The sequence below is a fragment of the Eleutherodactylus coqui genome, chromosome 8, assembly GCF_035609145.1.
Source record: "Eleutherodactylus coqui strain aEleCoq1 chromosome 8, aEleCoq1.hap1, whole genome shotgun sequence".
NCBI classification, from domain to species: domain Eukaryota; kingdom Metazoa; phylum Chordata; class Amphibia; order Anura; family Eleutherodactylidae; genus Eleutherodactylus; species Eleutherodactylus coqui.
In genome coordinates this window covers 197,046,284-197,061,936 of record NC_089844.1, presented here as the reverse complement: position 1 = coordinate 197,061,936, position 15,653 = coordinate 197,046,284, and the positions used below count along the sequence as shown (strand labels likewise).

Genomic DNA, 15,653 nt, shown 5'->3' with positions numbered 1-15,653 from the left:
AGAGCATTGCGTCCTCAGTCTGCAGTCATTGTACAGAGTATAGGGCCAGTACTGGTGAGGCAGGGAAAGAGATATACAGGCTATATAGGCAGTGGGCTTTTTCAAAAAAAATGGGGAAAAATACTATATTTGGGCTGCCTGTGACCGTCTTCAGTTTACTGCGTGTCTGCTGGGGGTAGTAGTCCTAATTAATACGCAGCTAAGCGTTACAGTAGGCTTGCGCAAAATTCTTTCCTGGCTCTGCTGTCTCCGATACATCACCGCCGTCATCCCGGCAGAGGGAAACAGTATACATAATATTATACGCTGCCTACAGTATCTGTCTGATGGGGGTAGTAGTCCTAATTAATACACAGCTAAGCGTTACAGCAGGCTTGCGCAAAATTGTTTCCTGGCTCTGCTGTCTCTGTTACATCACCGCCGTCATCCCACCAGAGGGAAACAGTATACATAATATTATACGCTGCCTACAGTATCTATCTGCTGGGGGTAGTAGTCCTAATTAATACGCAGCTAAGCGTTTCAGCAGGCTTGCGCAAAATTCTTTCCTGGCTCTGCTGTCTCCGTTACATCAGCGCCGTCATCCCCCCAGAGGGAAACAGTATACATAATATTATACGCTGCCTACAGTATCTGTCTTCTGTATCAGCTCAGCATTTTAAAAAAATAGACGCAAAATACTTAAGGCCTACTACTGGCCTTTGGCCACTTCACTGCTTCTGCGCTGTGAATTCCACTAGTTCAGTCATAGGCACCTACGTCTCACTACAGGCGTGCGCAAAATTGTTTCCTGGCTCTGCTGTGCGTTCCGTAAGGGAAGTCAGCCTCCAACCACAGGCCAATAAGCGGCACATTTAATTACAGCGTTCTGTTTCTGCACTACTGGTAATACAGCATGCTGAGGGGTAGGGGTAGGCCTAGAGGACGTGGACGCGGGCGAGGACGCGGAGGCCCAAGTCAGGGTGTGGGCACAGGCCGAGCTCCTGATCCAGGTGTATCGCAGCCGACTGCTGCGGGATTAGGAGAGAGGCACGTTTCTGGCGTCCCCACATTCATCTCACAATCAATGGGTCCACGCGGTAGACCTTTATTAGAAAATAAGCAGTGTGAGCAGGTCCTGTCGTGGATGGCAGAAAGTGCATCCAGCAATCTATCGACCACCCAGAATTCTGCGCCGTCCACTGCTGCAACTCTGAATCCTCTGGCTGCTGCTCCTCCTTCCTCCCAGCCTCCTCACTCCATTAAAATGACACATTCTGAGGAGCAGGCAGACTCCCAGGAACTGTTCCCGGGCCCCTGCCCAGAATGGCCAGCAATGGTTCCTCTCCCACCGGAGGAGTTTGTCGTGACCGATGCCCAACCTTTGGAAAGTCCCCGGGGTCCGGGGGATGAGGTTGGGGACTTCCGGCAACTGTCTCAAGAGCTTTCAGTGGGTGAGGAGGACGATGACGATGAGACACAGTTGTCTATCACTCAGGTAGTAGTAATTGGAGTCAGTCCGAGGGAGGAGCGCACAGAGGATTCGGAGGAAGAGCAGCAGGACGATGAGGTGACTGACCCCACCTGGTTTGCTACGCCTACTGAAGACAGGTCTTCAGAGGGGGAGGCAAGTGCAGCAGCAGGGCAGGTTGGAAGAGGCAGTGCAGTGGCCAGGGGTAGAGGCAGGGCGCGACCGAATAATCCACCAACTGTTTCCCAAAGCGCCCCCTCGCGCCATGCCACCCTGTAGAGGCCGAGGTGCTCAAAGGTCTGGCAGTTTTTCACTGGGAGTGCAGACGACCGACGAACAGTGGTGTGCAACCTTTGTCGCGCCAAGATCAGCCGGGGAGCCACCACCACCAGCATGCGCAGACATATGATGGCCAAGCACCCCACAAGGTGGGACGAAGGCCGTTCACCGCCTCCGGTTTGCACCGCTGCCTCTCCCCCTGTGCCCCAACCTGCCACTGAGATCCAACCCCCCTCTCAGGACACAGGCACTACCGTCTCCTGGCCTGCACCCACACCCTCACCTCCGCTGTCCTCGGCCCCATCCACCAATGTCTCTCAGTGCACCGTCCAGCCATCGCTAGCGCAAGTGTTGTAGCGCAAGCGCAAGTACGCCGCCACGCACCCTCAAGCGTTAAACGTGCACATAGCCAAATTTATCAGCCTGGATATGCTGCCGTATAGGGTTGTGGAAACGGAGGCTTTCAAAGGTATGATGGCGGCCGCGGCCCCGCGCTACTCAGTTCCCAGTCGCCACTACTTTTCCCGATGTGCCGTCCCAGCCCTGCACAACCACGTCTCCGGCAATATTGTACGCGCCCTCACCAACGCGGTTACTGCCAAGGTCCACTTAACAACGGACACGTGGACAAGCACAGGCGGGCAGGGCCACTATATCTCCCTGACGGCACATTGGGTGAATTTAGTGGAGGCTGGGACAGAGTCAGAGCCTGGGACCGCTCACGTCCTACCCACCCCCAGAATTGCGTGCCCCAGCTCGGTGGTGGTATCTGCGGCGGTGTATGCTTCCTCCACTAAACCACCCTCCTCCTCCTACGCAACCTCTGTCTCGCAATCAAGAGGTGTCAGCAGCAGCACGTCGCCAGCAGTCGGTGTCGCGCGGCACGGCAGCACAGCGGTGGGCGTCAGTAGGCCATGCTAAAACTACTCAGCTTAGGCGATAAGAGGCACACGGCCCACGAACTGCTGCAGGGTCTGACAGAGCAGACCGACCGCTGGCTTGCGCCGCTGAGCCTCCAACCGGGCATGGTCGTATGTGACAACGGCCGTAACCTGGTGGCGGCTCTGCAGCTCGGCAGCCTCACGCACGTGCCATGCCTGGCCCACGTCTTTAATTTGGTGGTTCAGCGCTTTCTGAAAAGCTACCCACGCTTGTCAGACCTGCTCAGAAAAGTGCGCTGACTCTGCGCACATTTCCGCAAGTCCCACACGGACGCTGCCACCCTGCGCACCCTGCAACATCGGTTTCATCTGCCAGTGCACCAACTGCTGTGCGACGTGCCCACATGGTGGAACTCTACGCTCCACATCTTGGCCAGGCTCTATGAGCAGCATAGAGCTATAGTGGAATACCAACTCCAACATGGGCAGCGCAGTGGAAGTCAGCCTCCTCAATACTTTACAGAAGAGTGGGCCTGGTTGGCAGACATCTGCCAGGTCCTTGGAAACTTTGAGGAGTCTACCCAGATGGTGAGCGGTGATGCTGCAATCATTAGCGTCACCATTCCTCTGCTATGCCTCTTGAGAAGTTCCCTGCAAAGCATAAAGACAGACGCTTTGCGCTTGGAAACAGAGGCGGGGGAAGACAGTATGTCGCTGGATAGTCAGAGCACCCTCCTGTCTATATCTCAGTGCATGGAGGAGGAGGAGGAGGAGGAGGAGGAGGAGGAGGAGGAGGGGGAGGAGGGGGAAGAGACAGCTTGGCCCACTGCTGAGGGTACCCATGCTGCTTGCCTGTCATCCTTTCAGCGTGTATGGCCTGAGGAGGAGGAGGAGGAGGAGGAGGAGGAGGAGGATCCTGAAAGTGATCTTCCTAGTGAGGACAGCCATGTGTTGCGTACAGGTACCCTGGCACACATGGCTGACTTCATGTTAGGATGCCTTTCTCGTGACCCTCGCGTTACACGCATTCTGGCGACTACGGATTACTGGGTGTACACACTGCTCGACCCACGGTATAAGGAGAACCTTTCCACTCTCATACCCGAAGAGGAAAGGGGTTCGAGACTGATGCTATACCACAGGACCTTGGCAGACAAACGGATGGTAAAATTCCCATCCGACAGCGCTAGTGGCCGAAGTCGCAGTTCCGAGGGCCAGGTAGCAGGGGAGGCATGGAGATCAGGCAGCATGTACAGCACAGGCAGGGGAACACTCTCTAAGGCCTTTGCCAGCTTTCTGGCTCCCCAGCAAGACTGTGTCACTGCTCCCCAGTCAAGGCTGAGTCGGCGGGAGCACTGTAAAAGGATGGTGAGGGAGTACGTAGCCGATCGCACGACCATCCTCCGTGACGCCTCTGCCCCCTACAACTACTGGGTGTTGAAGCTGGACACGTGGCCTGAACTTGCGCTGTATGCCCTGGAGGTGCTTGCTTGTCCTGCGGCTAGCGTCTTGTCAGAGAGGGTGTTTAGTGCGGCTGGGGGAATCATCACAGATAAGCGTACCCGCCTGTCAACCGACAGTGCCGACAGGCTTACACTCATCAAGATGAACAAAGCCTGGATTTCCCCAGACTTCTCTTCTCCACCAGCGGACAGCAGCGATACCTAAACAATACGTAGGCTGCACCCGCGGATGGAAGCATTGTTCTCTATCACCATCAAAAACGTGGACCTTTTAGCTTCATCAATCTGTGTATAATATTCATCCTCCTCCTCCTGCTCCTCCTCCTGAAACCTGACGTAATCACGCCGAACGGGCAATTTTTCTTAGGCCCACAAGGCTCAGTCATATAATTTTTGTAAACAATTTTTATACGTTTCAATGCTCATTAAAGCATTGAAACTTGCGCCTGAACCAATTTTTATTTTTACTGGGCTGCCTCCAAACCTAGTTACAAATTAAGCCACATTAACCAAAGCGATTAATGGGTTTCACCTGCCCTCTTGGTTGGGCATGGGCAATTTTTCTGACGTACATTAGTACTGTTGGTACACCAATTTTTTGGGACCCTCGCCTACAGTGTAATCCAATTAATTTTTTGCCCACCTGCATTAAAGCTGACGTTACATCAGCTGTGCTGGGCACTGCAATGGGATATATTTATGTACCGCCGGTGGGTTCCTGGCACCCACCCATGCTGTCGGTCCACACGGAGTTGTAACTGCATGTGTCCACTTCCAAAGAACCCCAGTCTGACTGGGGCATGCAGTGTGGGCCGAAGCCCACCTGCATTTAACATGACATTACTTCAGCTGTGCTGGGCACTGCAATGGGATATATTTATGTACCGTCGGTAGCTTCCTGGCACCCACCCATGCTGTCGGTCCACAGGGACTTCACAATAGGGAGTTGTACCTGCCTGTGTCTATGAATTAAAAACCCCGGTCAGGTTGGGGCATGCAGTGTGGGCCGAAGCCCACCTGCATTTAATCTGACGTTAGCTCTGCTGTCCAGGGCACTGCAATGGGATACATTTATGTACAGCCGGTGGGTTCGAGGGAGCCACCCATGCTGTGGGTGCAAACGGAATTCCCATTGCGGAGTTGTACCTGCCTGTGACTATTTATAAAAAACCCCGGTCTGACTGGGGCATGCAGACAGCTTGACAGAATGAATAGTGTGTGGCACATAGGTTCCCCATTGCTATGCCCACGTGTGCAGCTCCTGATGGCGGTGGCAGAGAATTACATTTCTCATTGCTTCTGTACAGCATTGTGGGCTATCGCCCCGCCCCTTTTAAAGAGGGTCGCTGCCTAGCCATGCCAACCCTCTGCAGTGTGTGCCTGCGGTTCCTCCTCATGGCAAACGCACTTATAAATAGACATGAGGGTGGTGTGGCATGAGGGCAGCTGAAGGCTGCGCAGGGACACTTTGGTGTGCGCTGTGGACACCGGATCAGGCGGGGTGGGGGGGGGGGGGGGGTTGGGCAGCATGTAACCCAGGAGAAGTGGCAGCGGAGTGTCATGCAGGCAGTGATTGTGCTTTGTTGGACGTAGTGTGGTGCTTAGCTAAGGTATGCATTGCTAATGAGGGCTTTTCAGAAGTAAAAGTTGTTGGGAGGGGGGGGGGGCCACTGTTGCCGCTATTGTGGCTTAATAGTGGGACCTGGGAACTTGAGATGCAGCCCAACATGTAGCCCCTCGCCTGCCCTATCCGTTGCTGTGTCGTTCCCATCACTTTCTTGAATTGCCCAGATTATCACAAATGGAAACCTTAGCGAGCATCGGCGAAATACAAAAATGCTCGGGTCGCCCATTGACTTCAATGGGGTTCGTTACTCGAAACGAACCCTCGAGCATCGCGAAAATTTCGTCCCGAGTAACGAGCACCCGAGCATTTTGGTGCTCGCTCATCTCTAGAGCTGAAGAATGGAACTGAATGACAGCAGTGCAAAGCCCTGAATGCAATTTATTCATCGCCTGCTGTGAGATAAAATACCCACAAATGCCGAGACCGTGTTAATGTCTCGTATAAAGTACTTCAGAAACGCGCCGAGCGCTGCGGGAGGCGGCCGGAGACAGAAATCATCTCAACCGCAAAACGGAAATCTTGCCACGTTTGATCTATGAAGATTTGCTAATGTTATCTGCCCAAAGGAGAATGATGAAAGGAAGACCGTCCTAGATGTTATCAATTAATTGTTACAGATGGGAAGTTGTTACATTCGGAACACTTCAGTGCATTCAATCCTCTATACACAGAAGTGGAGGGCCGGCGGAGGAGGCAGACCGGCAAAACATCCCCACACAATTCTGATGCAAAATCTATTAGCATCATGAAAAGGTACGTAAATACTCCAGAACGGGATATCAGAGTGTGCTGTACTCATGGCAACCAGTTAACCCGCACTTTACCCCTCAGATTTATATTGTGCTTACACTCCTTGTCAAAAAGTATCCCGCCCCCAGAAAAAGTTGTCATTGTGCTGTAAAACCCGACATGCAGTTCCATCTCAGACAGATCTGTAAATGCTGAGAGTTGTGATGATTAGATGAACGGTCTTGTCACCTAAGACCCTACAACTGGTTTCCCCCTTGGCCTATAAAAGGCTCTCGGAGGCTCCTTGTGGGTAGTGAGGAACCTCTTCTTACGCTTGTGTGGTCACTTTGTATCACGGCTTTGTCCTCTACCACTTCTACGTTATGTGAAGTCTGTCCTTCTGCATTCACGGATCGGCATGGATTGTATTATGTACATAAGCCTATTCTGTATACTGAGTGTCCACTTTTGTCTGTCTGCTAGTTTATTGTTGTATCTGTTGTCTTTTGTTCTAGCCTCATAAGGGGCTTCAGGCCTGAAATGTTGTCATGTTGCACCTCTGGAGTGTTTGTTCACATTTCTGTATAACAATAGGCATGTTCTGTCCTCACTGCTATATTTGGGCTTTACCTAGTTCACGTATCTGCATATCTACATCCCCAAGGTAGTGCCACCATTTGTTTCTATTAGCCTGGCCCCATATGTCAGCATCCCTGATTTGTTACTGGTTTATTGGCTGCAGGGGCACTGCCAAGTGTACTTTTAGCCCACAGATTCCCCTGTGTTCATTGTACAGGAAAAGGACATGACAGTTTCTGATAAAAAGAGCTCATACTACTTCAAACTACCTCTAGTGCTTTTTGCCAAGATTCTTCACTTTAAAATGAGACCAAAATCTTGTCCGTAGCACCAATAGAACACTCTACCTCTAGTGCTCTTTGCCAAGATTCTTCACTTTAAAATGAGACCAAAATCTTGTCCGTAGCACCAAAAGAACTGGAACTACAGCCATCTGAAGTGGGGTCGGTAATACTGAATTTACTGCTGTTACTTCAGTGTGTGCAGAGCAGGGGTGAGGGGTTCATTGGTTGAGGAGCAGGCAGTAGGGAACCATCTGTGATTCTTCTGTCTGTCCCAGAGGAGGGACAGACAGAACTTTTACTTTTACTTCGGACAAACCCTCATTAGCAAGGCTCACCTTAGCGAAGCACCACACTACCTCCAACCAAGCACAATCACTGCCTGCGGGTCACACCGCTGCCTCTTCTCCTGGGTTACATGCTGCCCAAACCCCCCGCCGCTCGACCCTGCGTCCGCAGCGCACACAAAAGTGTCCATGTGCAGCCTTCAGCTGCCCTCATGCCACACGCTGGCCTCATAGCCACACCACCCTCATGTCTATTTATAAGTGTGTCTGCCATGAGGAGGAACCGGAGGCACACACTGCAGAGGGTGGGCAGGGCCAGGTAGCGTCCCTCTTTGAAAGTGTGGGCGATAGCCCACAATGCTGTTGAGAATTGATAATAGATTGATGTTCCATCTTCATTCCAATGCTTTGCCACCTCCGTCAGGAGCTGCAAACGTGGGCATGAAGGGGAGTCCGCTGCCAGCCCAGCACGTCTACACATCTCCACAATGCAGCAATACTTGGTGTGGGAAGTATGTGAGCGGGCCCTGGGTCAGCCTCTGTCCCAGCAAACACCTTGTGTGGCCCAAGGTGCTGCGAGTGACATAGCAATGGGGACTCCATGTGTCCACACACTACTCATTCTGTTTGGGTGTCGGATACCTCATCGACAACGCAAGGGGTAAACCATCTGCTCTCTGCACCCTACCCAAGTCTGTCAGTGTTTTGGGGACAGACAGGTACAACGTCGCTATGGCAAGTCTGTGTGCACCCACAGCATGTGTGGCTAGCAGGAACACACAGACGGTACATAAAGAAATCCCATTGCAGTGCCCCGGATAGCTGAGGGTACGTGAGAGGAAATACATGTTGGCTGCGGCCCACACGCCATGCCCGAGGACAGCGGAGCTGAGGGTGTGGGTGCAGGCCGGAAGGGGGGTTGGATCTGAGTGGCAGGTTGGGGCCCAGGGGAAGAGGCAGTGGTGCGACCCAGAGGCGGTGAATGGCCTTCGTCCCACCTCGTGGGGTGCTTGGCCATCATATGCCTGCGCATGCTGGTGGTGGTGAGGCTGGTACTGGTGGCTCCCCGGCTGATCTTGGCGCGACACAGGTTGCATACCACTGTGCATCGGTCGTCCGCGCTCTCACTAAAAAACATCCACACCTTTGAAGACCTAGGCCTCTGCAGGGTGGCTTGGCGCGAGGGGGTGCTTTGGGAAACAGCAAAAAATTCCATGCAGGAAAAAGTGTAATCCACGCTTGCTTGCAGAGTAAAATTACAGAAGTTCCAGCCTCATCACCGGGAGCTTTCCAAGGGTTGGGCATCAGTCACGACAAACTCCTCAGGTGGGAGAGAAACCATTTTTTCCCAATCAAGGCAGGGGCCCGAGGACAGTTCCTGGGTGTCTGCTCATCAGAATGTGTCATTTTCATGGAGTGAGGAGGCTGGGAGGAGGAGGAGCAGCAGCGAGAGGATTCAGAGTTGCAGCAGTGGACGGCGTAGAAGACTGGTTGTTCGATACATTTCTGGATGTATTTTCTGCTATCCATGTCAGGACCTGCTCACACTGCTCATTGTGTAATAAAGGTCTACCACGTGGACCCATAAATTGTGATATGAAGGAACTTCCCTCTCTCCTAATCCCGCAGCAGCCGGCTGCGATTCACCTGGACATGGAACTCGGCCTGTGCCCACACCCTCACTTGGACCTCCGCATCCACAGCCACGTCCTCTAGGCCTACCCCTCAGCATGGTGTATTACGAATAGAGCAGACACAGAGCGGTCTGAATAATTATGCAATTAGTGGCATGCACTTGGAGGCTGACAGCGGTTATGTTACGCACACTGCAGTCCGCAAAAAATTATATGCTAGGCTGCAAAAAGGCCTAGCTGAGTAATAGTGAGCCACTATAACTCCCTGCGGCCACGCAGTAAAATGCACACGGTCACACGTAGCCGTAAGAAGGAGCTTTTTATCAAATTTTTTTGAAAAAGCAAACAGCCTACATAGCGTGTATATGTCTTTCCCTCAATCAGCGGCTGTGGGCGAACGCTGCGCGTGAAGTTGACGGGATGCACAGAGCAGTGTAAAAAATTTGCCAATTATTGGCCTGCACTTGGAGGGTCACAGCGGTTATGTTACGCACACTGTAGGCCGAAAAAACTATACTCTGGGCTGCAGAAAGGCCTAGCTGGCTAATAGTGAGCCACTACCACAGTAATGCACACGCTCACAGGTAGCCCTAAGGAGGAGCTTTTTTGGGGTACTTGTTGACAGGATTCTACACTACCACGGTCCCTGCCTGACCAGTACTGCCCCTATACTCTGTATAATTGGCTGCAGGCTGACAACGCAATAGTCTGCACAGCCCAAGATGAAAAAAAAAAAAAAGTGCAAAACTGCTCCCAGCTGCCACAACAGTAATGCACACAGTCAGAGGTAGCCCAAAGAAGGACTGTTGGGGTACTTGTTGACAGGATTGTACACTACCACTGTCCCTGCCTGACCAGTACTGCCCCTATACTCTGTATAATTGACTGCAGACTGAGAACGCTATAGCTGTAATAGCCTGCAGAGCCCGAGATGAAAAAAAAAAAAATTGTGCAAAACTGCTCCCAGCAGCCACAACAGTAATGCACACGGTCAAATGTGGCCCTAAAAAGGACCGTTGGGGTTCTTGAAGACGCTAACACTCTCCCTATAGCAGCAGCACCACTCTCCCTAATCTCTGCCAGTGTGTGTCTGTGGCGAGCCGCGGGCGGGACCGCTTTAAATACTCGGCGGTCACTTGATCTCGCCAGCCACTCACTGCAGGGGGGGTGGGATAGGGCTGGAACATCACAGGAGGAAGTTGTAATGCCTTCCCTGCATGTCTATTGGCCAGAAAATGGCACAAAACATGCAGGGAAGGAAATGGAATTGACTCGAGTACCGTGTGGTGCTCGTCTCGAATAACGAGTATCTCGAACACCCTAATACTCGAGCGAGCATCAAGCTCAGACGAGTACGTTCGCTCATCTCTAGTCACCACTCTAACCAAGGAAGAAGTTCAGAGCCAGCTTAAAAAGATTAATAGACAAATCACCAGGTCCCAATGGCATACACTTTGGGTTCTAAGGGAATTAAGAAATGTGATAGATAGACCATAGTTTCTTATATTTTAGGACTCTCTAGTCATTGGATTGGTGCATAGCCAATGTGGGGCCAATATTCAAAAAGGAGTCAAAAAGTGAACCTGGAAACTACAGGCCTGTAAGTCTTACTTCTATTGTGGGTAAAATATTTTAAGGGCTTCTAAGAGATGTTATCCTGGAGGACCTCAAGGAAAAAAGCTGCATAGGTCCATATCAGCATATGTTTATGAGAGGTTGCTCCTGTGAAACCAACCTGATCAGCTTCTACTAGGAGGTAAGTTGTAGACTGGACCGTGGAGTCACTGAATCTTGCGTATCTGGACTTTTCCAAAGCATTTGATACTGTGCTGCAGTTGGTATATAAAATGAGAATGCCTGGTCTGGATGAGAATGTTTGTATGTGGGTAGGTAACTGGTCATGGATAGAAAGCAGAGGGGGGTTATAAATGGTGCATACTCTGATTGGGTCACCGTTACTAGTGGGGTAACACAGGAGGCAGTATTGCTGTGGTTCCCATTACTAGTGGGGTACCACAGGGAGTGGTATTCGAGGGGTCACCATTACTAGTGGGGTACCACAGGGGGTGGTATTCGAGGGGTCACTGTTACTAGTGGGGTATCAGAGGGGTCAGTACTGGAGGGGTCACTAATACTAGTGGGGCACCACAGGGGTCAGTACTAGAGGGGTCCCTGATATGTCCCCGAACTCTTAATTTTTTCAAGTTTCTTTTTTATTTATTTTTTTAACTTAGTTTTTTTTTTTTGCTCCTTAGTGTAGTTTTATGTAACTTTTCAGTTACCTTTGTAGTTTGCAGAAAACTACTGCTAGCTGCATAAGGTCTGCAAATAATTTGAAGTGACCGGACTGGTGACTTCGAACAGCGTCTCAAGCGAATCTGCTGTTTCCCTGTTTGGACTTCTTTTTGTTTTGCATTGACAAATAAACCACCATCAACTAAATAAGCTGCAATCCCCGGGAGGCATGATATGTGAGAACAGAAGGCTGCAGAGTATAGCTTTTATATTTGTGCACTGTTAATGTTTGGCGCAGCATAATTCAATTCCCCAAGCCCCACTGTTAGCTGCGTAAGGTCTGCAAATAATTCATATTGGCCGGACTGGCGACTTTGAACGACATCTGAGGCCACAAATAGGGAACTGCAATATTCCACACACCAAAGCATAGTTTGTCTCTTTGCTTTGCTGCTATATACGGTGACAGCAGCAAAAATATACCCTCCCAACGTACAGACCACGTATCGCATACACATATAGATGGAGGACACATTTGGTGACATCATCAAGGCACCCTTGCTACTCATTAGCCGCACAGTGGAGGAAGCATTACGGGAAATTAGATTTTCCTAAAAAATTGGTTTGGACTTATCCAATCCAACTTAGAAAAAAATCAGGATGATTTTATCGCCCGGCTGATCAAGACGAGCAACACTAGTCAGCACCAGGCAAACCCCGGGAGTTTTGGGGGGCGCACTGGGTTTTGGGGGGGGTGCACTCAGGGGTGGGATTGATCTGGTTCTTATTCTTTGAGATCAATTGTATGCATGTTTTAAAGATGCGGTTACAGTTGATTAAGCCTTCCTGCTCTATCGTCAGGTGCCTCGTCACGCTGGTGGCACAATGAAGTCCTTGATCGTGGCCAGAAGAGGACAAGGCAGAGGATGGAGGATGCCATGGGAGTGCGATGGAGGGGAGTTTATTTTATTGCCAGGGCACATAGGGGGTCTGCAAATGACTAAGGATGACAACTGTGACTTTTTCACCCAAGGGCCCACGTAAACTTGGGAGCGGGCCCTGACGTTGTGCTTTGACAGATATGAAGATCAGAATAGGTGCAAAGATCAATAACGCTAGAATAGTAGAATAGTCTCTGTTGAGAGTGTTATTTCAGCTCGGTATTCTACCCCATGCAATGACAGCAGTGGCTATGCATGCATGCATAGGGGCACCACCGGAGTTAGCCAAGTGTGTGAACTCGGCAATCTCCAGTAATCCCATTGGAGTGAATGGAGCAGATGTGTAGCCACCACTGGCAAAACTTCAGGCCGAGCAGGAGGTGATATCTCAGCCTGACTGTAGGGATGCCCACAAATGAGCGAGTTATTACCCTTAGTAACAATACACTGAATATATGTAGACCCATTGGGGGGCCCGATTTCCATAGTTTACCAGCACCTGCACACGGCTGGGATCCTTCTCTCACACATCTGAGATGACAACTAGACTGCTATAAACTAGCAAAAGATAATGCACACAGCGCTGGAAGCAATACGGAGTCTGTACATAGAGTACAACGCCTAGGAGAGGGGCGGACATCCATCTGGATGAAGAGTAAGGGTGTTCATGCACAGTTTGACTTCAGCTCCATTGGAAGCATTGCTCTTATCCTAAAGTGCTGTATCTCACCTTGCATCTGCTAACGTAGCCCGGACCGCCGACCACAGGATTACGAACACAGCCGGGAAACCTGCAATAGGCAGAAAAGGAACATAGAATAAGTAGAAAGTTTTTCAATAGTTTTGCCATCTACAACCTTCTACTCCCCAAGAACCCCTTATGGGACTCTTACGGTCCCCTTCTGATACAGGTGGTGCAGCTTATCCCTTCCTAGCAGTCCACCGCACCTCCCCTGATCAGCCATCCCCTCACAGACAGCGATACAGCAGCACAGCATGGCCAGTCATCTGTAAACACCAAACATATATGCATGCATGTACTTGGTACAAATGAATGAATATCTGCAACAAACTGTCTACCGAGGGTCATGTGACCAGGCCTATTTCACAGGCAGAGGACAAAGCCTCTCTGAGAGACAACAATGAAGAGGTGAGCAATGACCACTATACATTCTACTGTATTAATGTACTGAGTTTGGTTGTGGCGCTGTATTTGTGTACTGAGTTTGGTTCTGGCGCTGTAATGATGTACTGAGCTTGACTCTGAGGTTGTATTGATGCACTGAGCTCAGTTCTGGGGCTGTATTTATGTACTCAGTTTGGTTCTGGCATTGTATTTCTGTACTGAACTTGGTTGTTGTGAAGTAGTTATGTACTGAGCTTGGTTCTGGCACTGTATTTCTGTATTGAACTTGGTTGTGGTGCTGTATTTATGTACTGAGCTTAGTTTTGGTGCTGTATTTATGTACTGAGTTTGGTTCTGGCGCTGTATTTATGTACTGAGCTTGGCACTGGGGTTGTATTTATGTACTGAGCTGGGCTCTAGGGCTGTATTGATGCACTGAGCTCAGTTCTGGTGCTGTATTTATGTTATGAGCTTGGTTCTGGCGCCGTATTTATGTTATGAGCTTGGTTCTGGCGCCGTATTTATGTTATGAGCTTGGTTCTGGCGCCGCATTTATATTATGAGCTTGGTTCTGGTGTTGTATTTAGATTATGAGCTTGGTTCTGGTGTTGTATTTATGTACTGAGCTTGGTTCTGGTGTTGTATTTATGTACTGAGCTTGGTTCTGGTGTTGATTTATGTACTGAGGTTGGTTCTGGTGTTGTATTTATGTACTGAGCTTGGTTCTGGTGCTCTATTTATGTACTGAGCTTGGTTCTGGTGGGCTGTACTGTATTACATCTGAATAGGTGTTATACCACGCTTGCCCTGAGGGGGCAGCATTTGTACACTTGGGACCATCTGGATGGGAATGTGCAGAATACAGGCTACAGATCGAAGAAGGATCCAGCAGACAATCTGAACACTGCTGTGAAATGTACGGGAAGCGACTTTTATTCATCGCACTCAGCCTTTGGCGTATACGGACATAAGATCCTGCACGCAGCAACGCCGTCTACTTGGTGATATCGGCACAACTGGTCCTACTGAGGAGCCCACTAGTATTCACTTTACCACCGTCATGTACTCCGAGGCTCCCAGCGATTCGGCGCATTGACTTTGCACACTTCGCCGCCTGCTCCGGTCTCCTGATTGTTCTCCCGCCGCTCTGGACGTATAAACTGTCAGAGGCGTCTTCCAGGAGGGTCTTTATCATGTCTTTGATCTTCCTGCTCAGAGGTTTCCCCAGCGCGGAGATGTGATAGAAGGGCGAGTAACCGTATAAATAATGTATCCGCTGAATCCGCGGCGTCGGGGGATACTCTGTATTACGCTCATAAGCAGTTTATAGCTTCATACATCCTGCATGTCATTAACCTGTTCCTGACTGCCCAGAGAGGGAGTTGTCACACGCAGCAGAATATTCCGCCACACGTGACGTGTATCCCACCCCGCATGAAGTTCACTTGCCTAACAGGAGGATTCTGGTGCGGATTTGGCTGCATTAGGGAGCTGCAGGAGCCAATATCGGTGAACCCTATTTTTACTCCCATTGACTTCAGTCGGAATCAGGTTGTTTCCATTATTTTTAAGTAAAATCGAGTCAATCAGCCCAACCCAATTATTTGAATTATCGCTCCTCGCTATTCAGGACCAGCATGGATGTCCTGCAGTGTAGGGGCTCCTTGTGTAAATGACAAAAACAATTCTGGCCGAATTACTTCCTCTCGCTGCGCCTGCGCACTAATGACAAGAAGTACACAGCACAAGAGAAGGCAACGTGCCATACAGGCCGAGGACCAATACTTCATGTGAGGCAGGAAACGCTCCACCTTTACACCAAAACCAGGCAGATACCATCACTTATGGGGCCTTCAAACCCTTGTGAGACTTGTGGATTGTGAGACGTACAGATCTCGCACAGATGGGAGACCTATTCTTTTGAATGGCGTCATTCACATTTGCAATGTTTTCCTGCATGGCACCGAGTTGCAATGCTATGCAGGAAAAAAAAAATCGCAGCATGTCCCATCTTTCTGCGGACCGCCCATTGTTTCTATTGTGCATAAAATGCATCAACAAGGTGGACCCCACAATACAAACATGTTCACACTATCCCCCTACCTATAATGGCCAAATACCATATACTGGACAGCCTTTAA

At 50.3% G+C, this 15,653-nt stretch overlaps 1 protein-coding gene across 1 annotated transcript in view; it reads right to left on the bottom strand.

Annotated features, from left to right (window-relative positions):
- PTH2R (parathyroid hormone 2 receptor) overlaps positions 1-15,653 on the bottom strand; it is a 314,768-nt gene that overhangs the window by 127,076 nt on the left and 172,039 nt on the right. Inside the window, exon 8 of the mRNA XM_066577651.1 lies at positions 13,117-13,177. Coding sequence (XP_066433748.1) covers positions 13,117-13,177 — 61 coding nt within the window. The remainder of the gene's footprint in view (positions 1-13,116; positions 13,178-15,653) is intronic.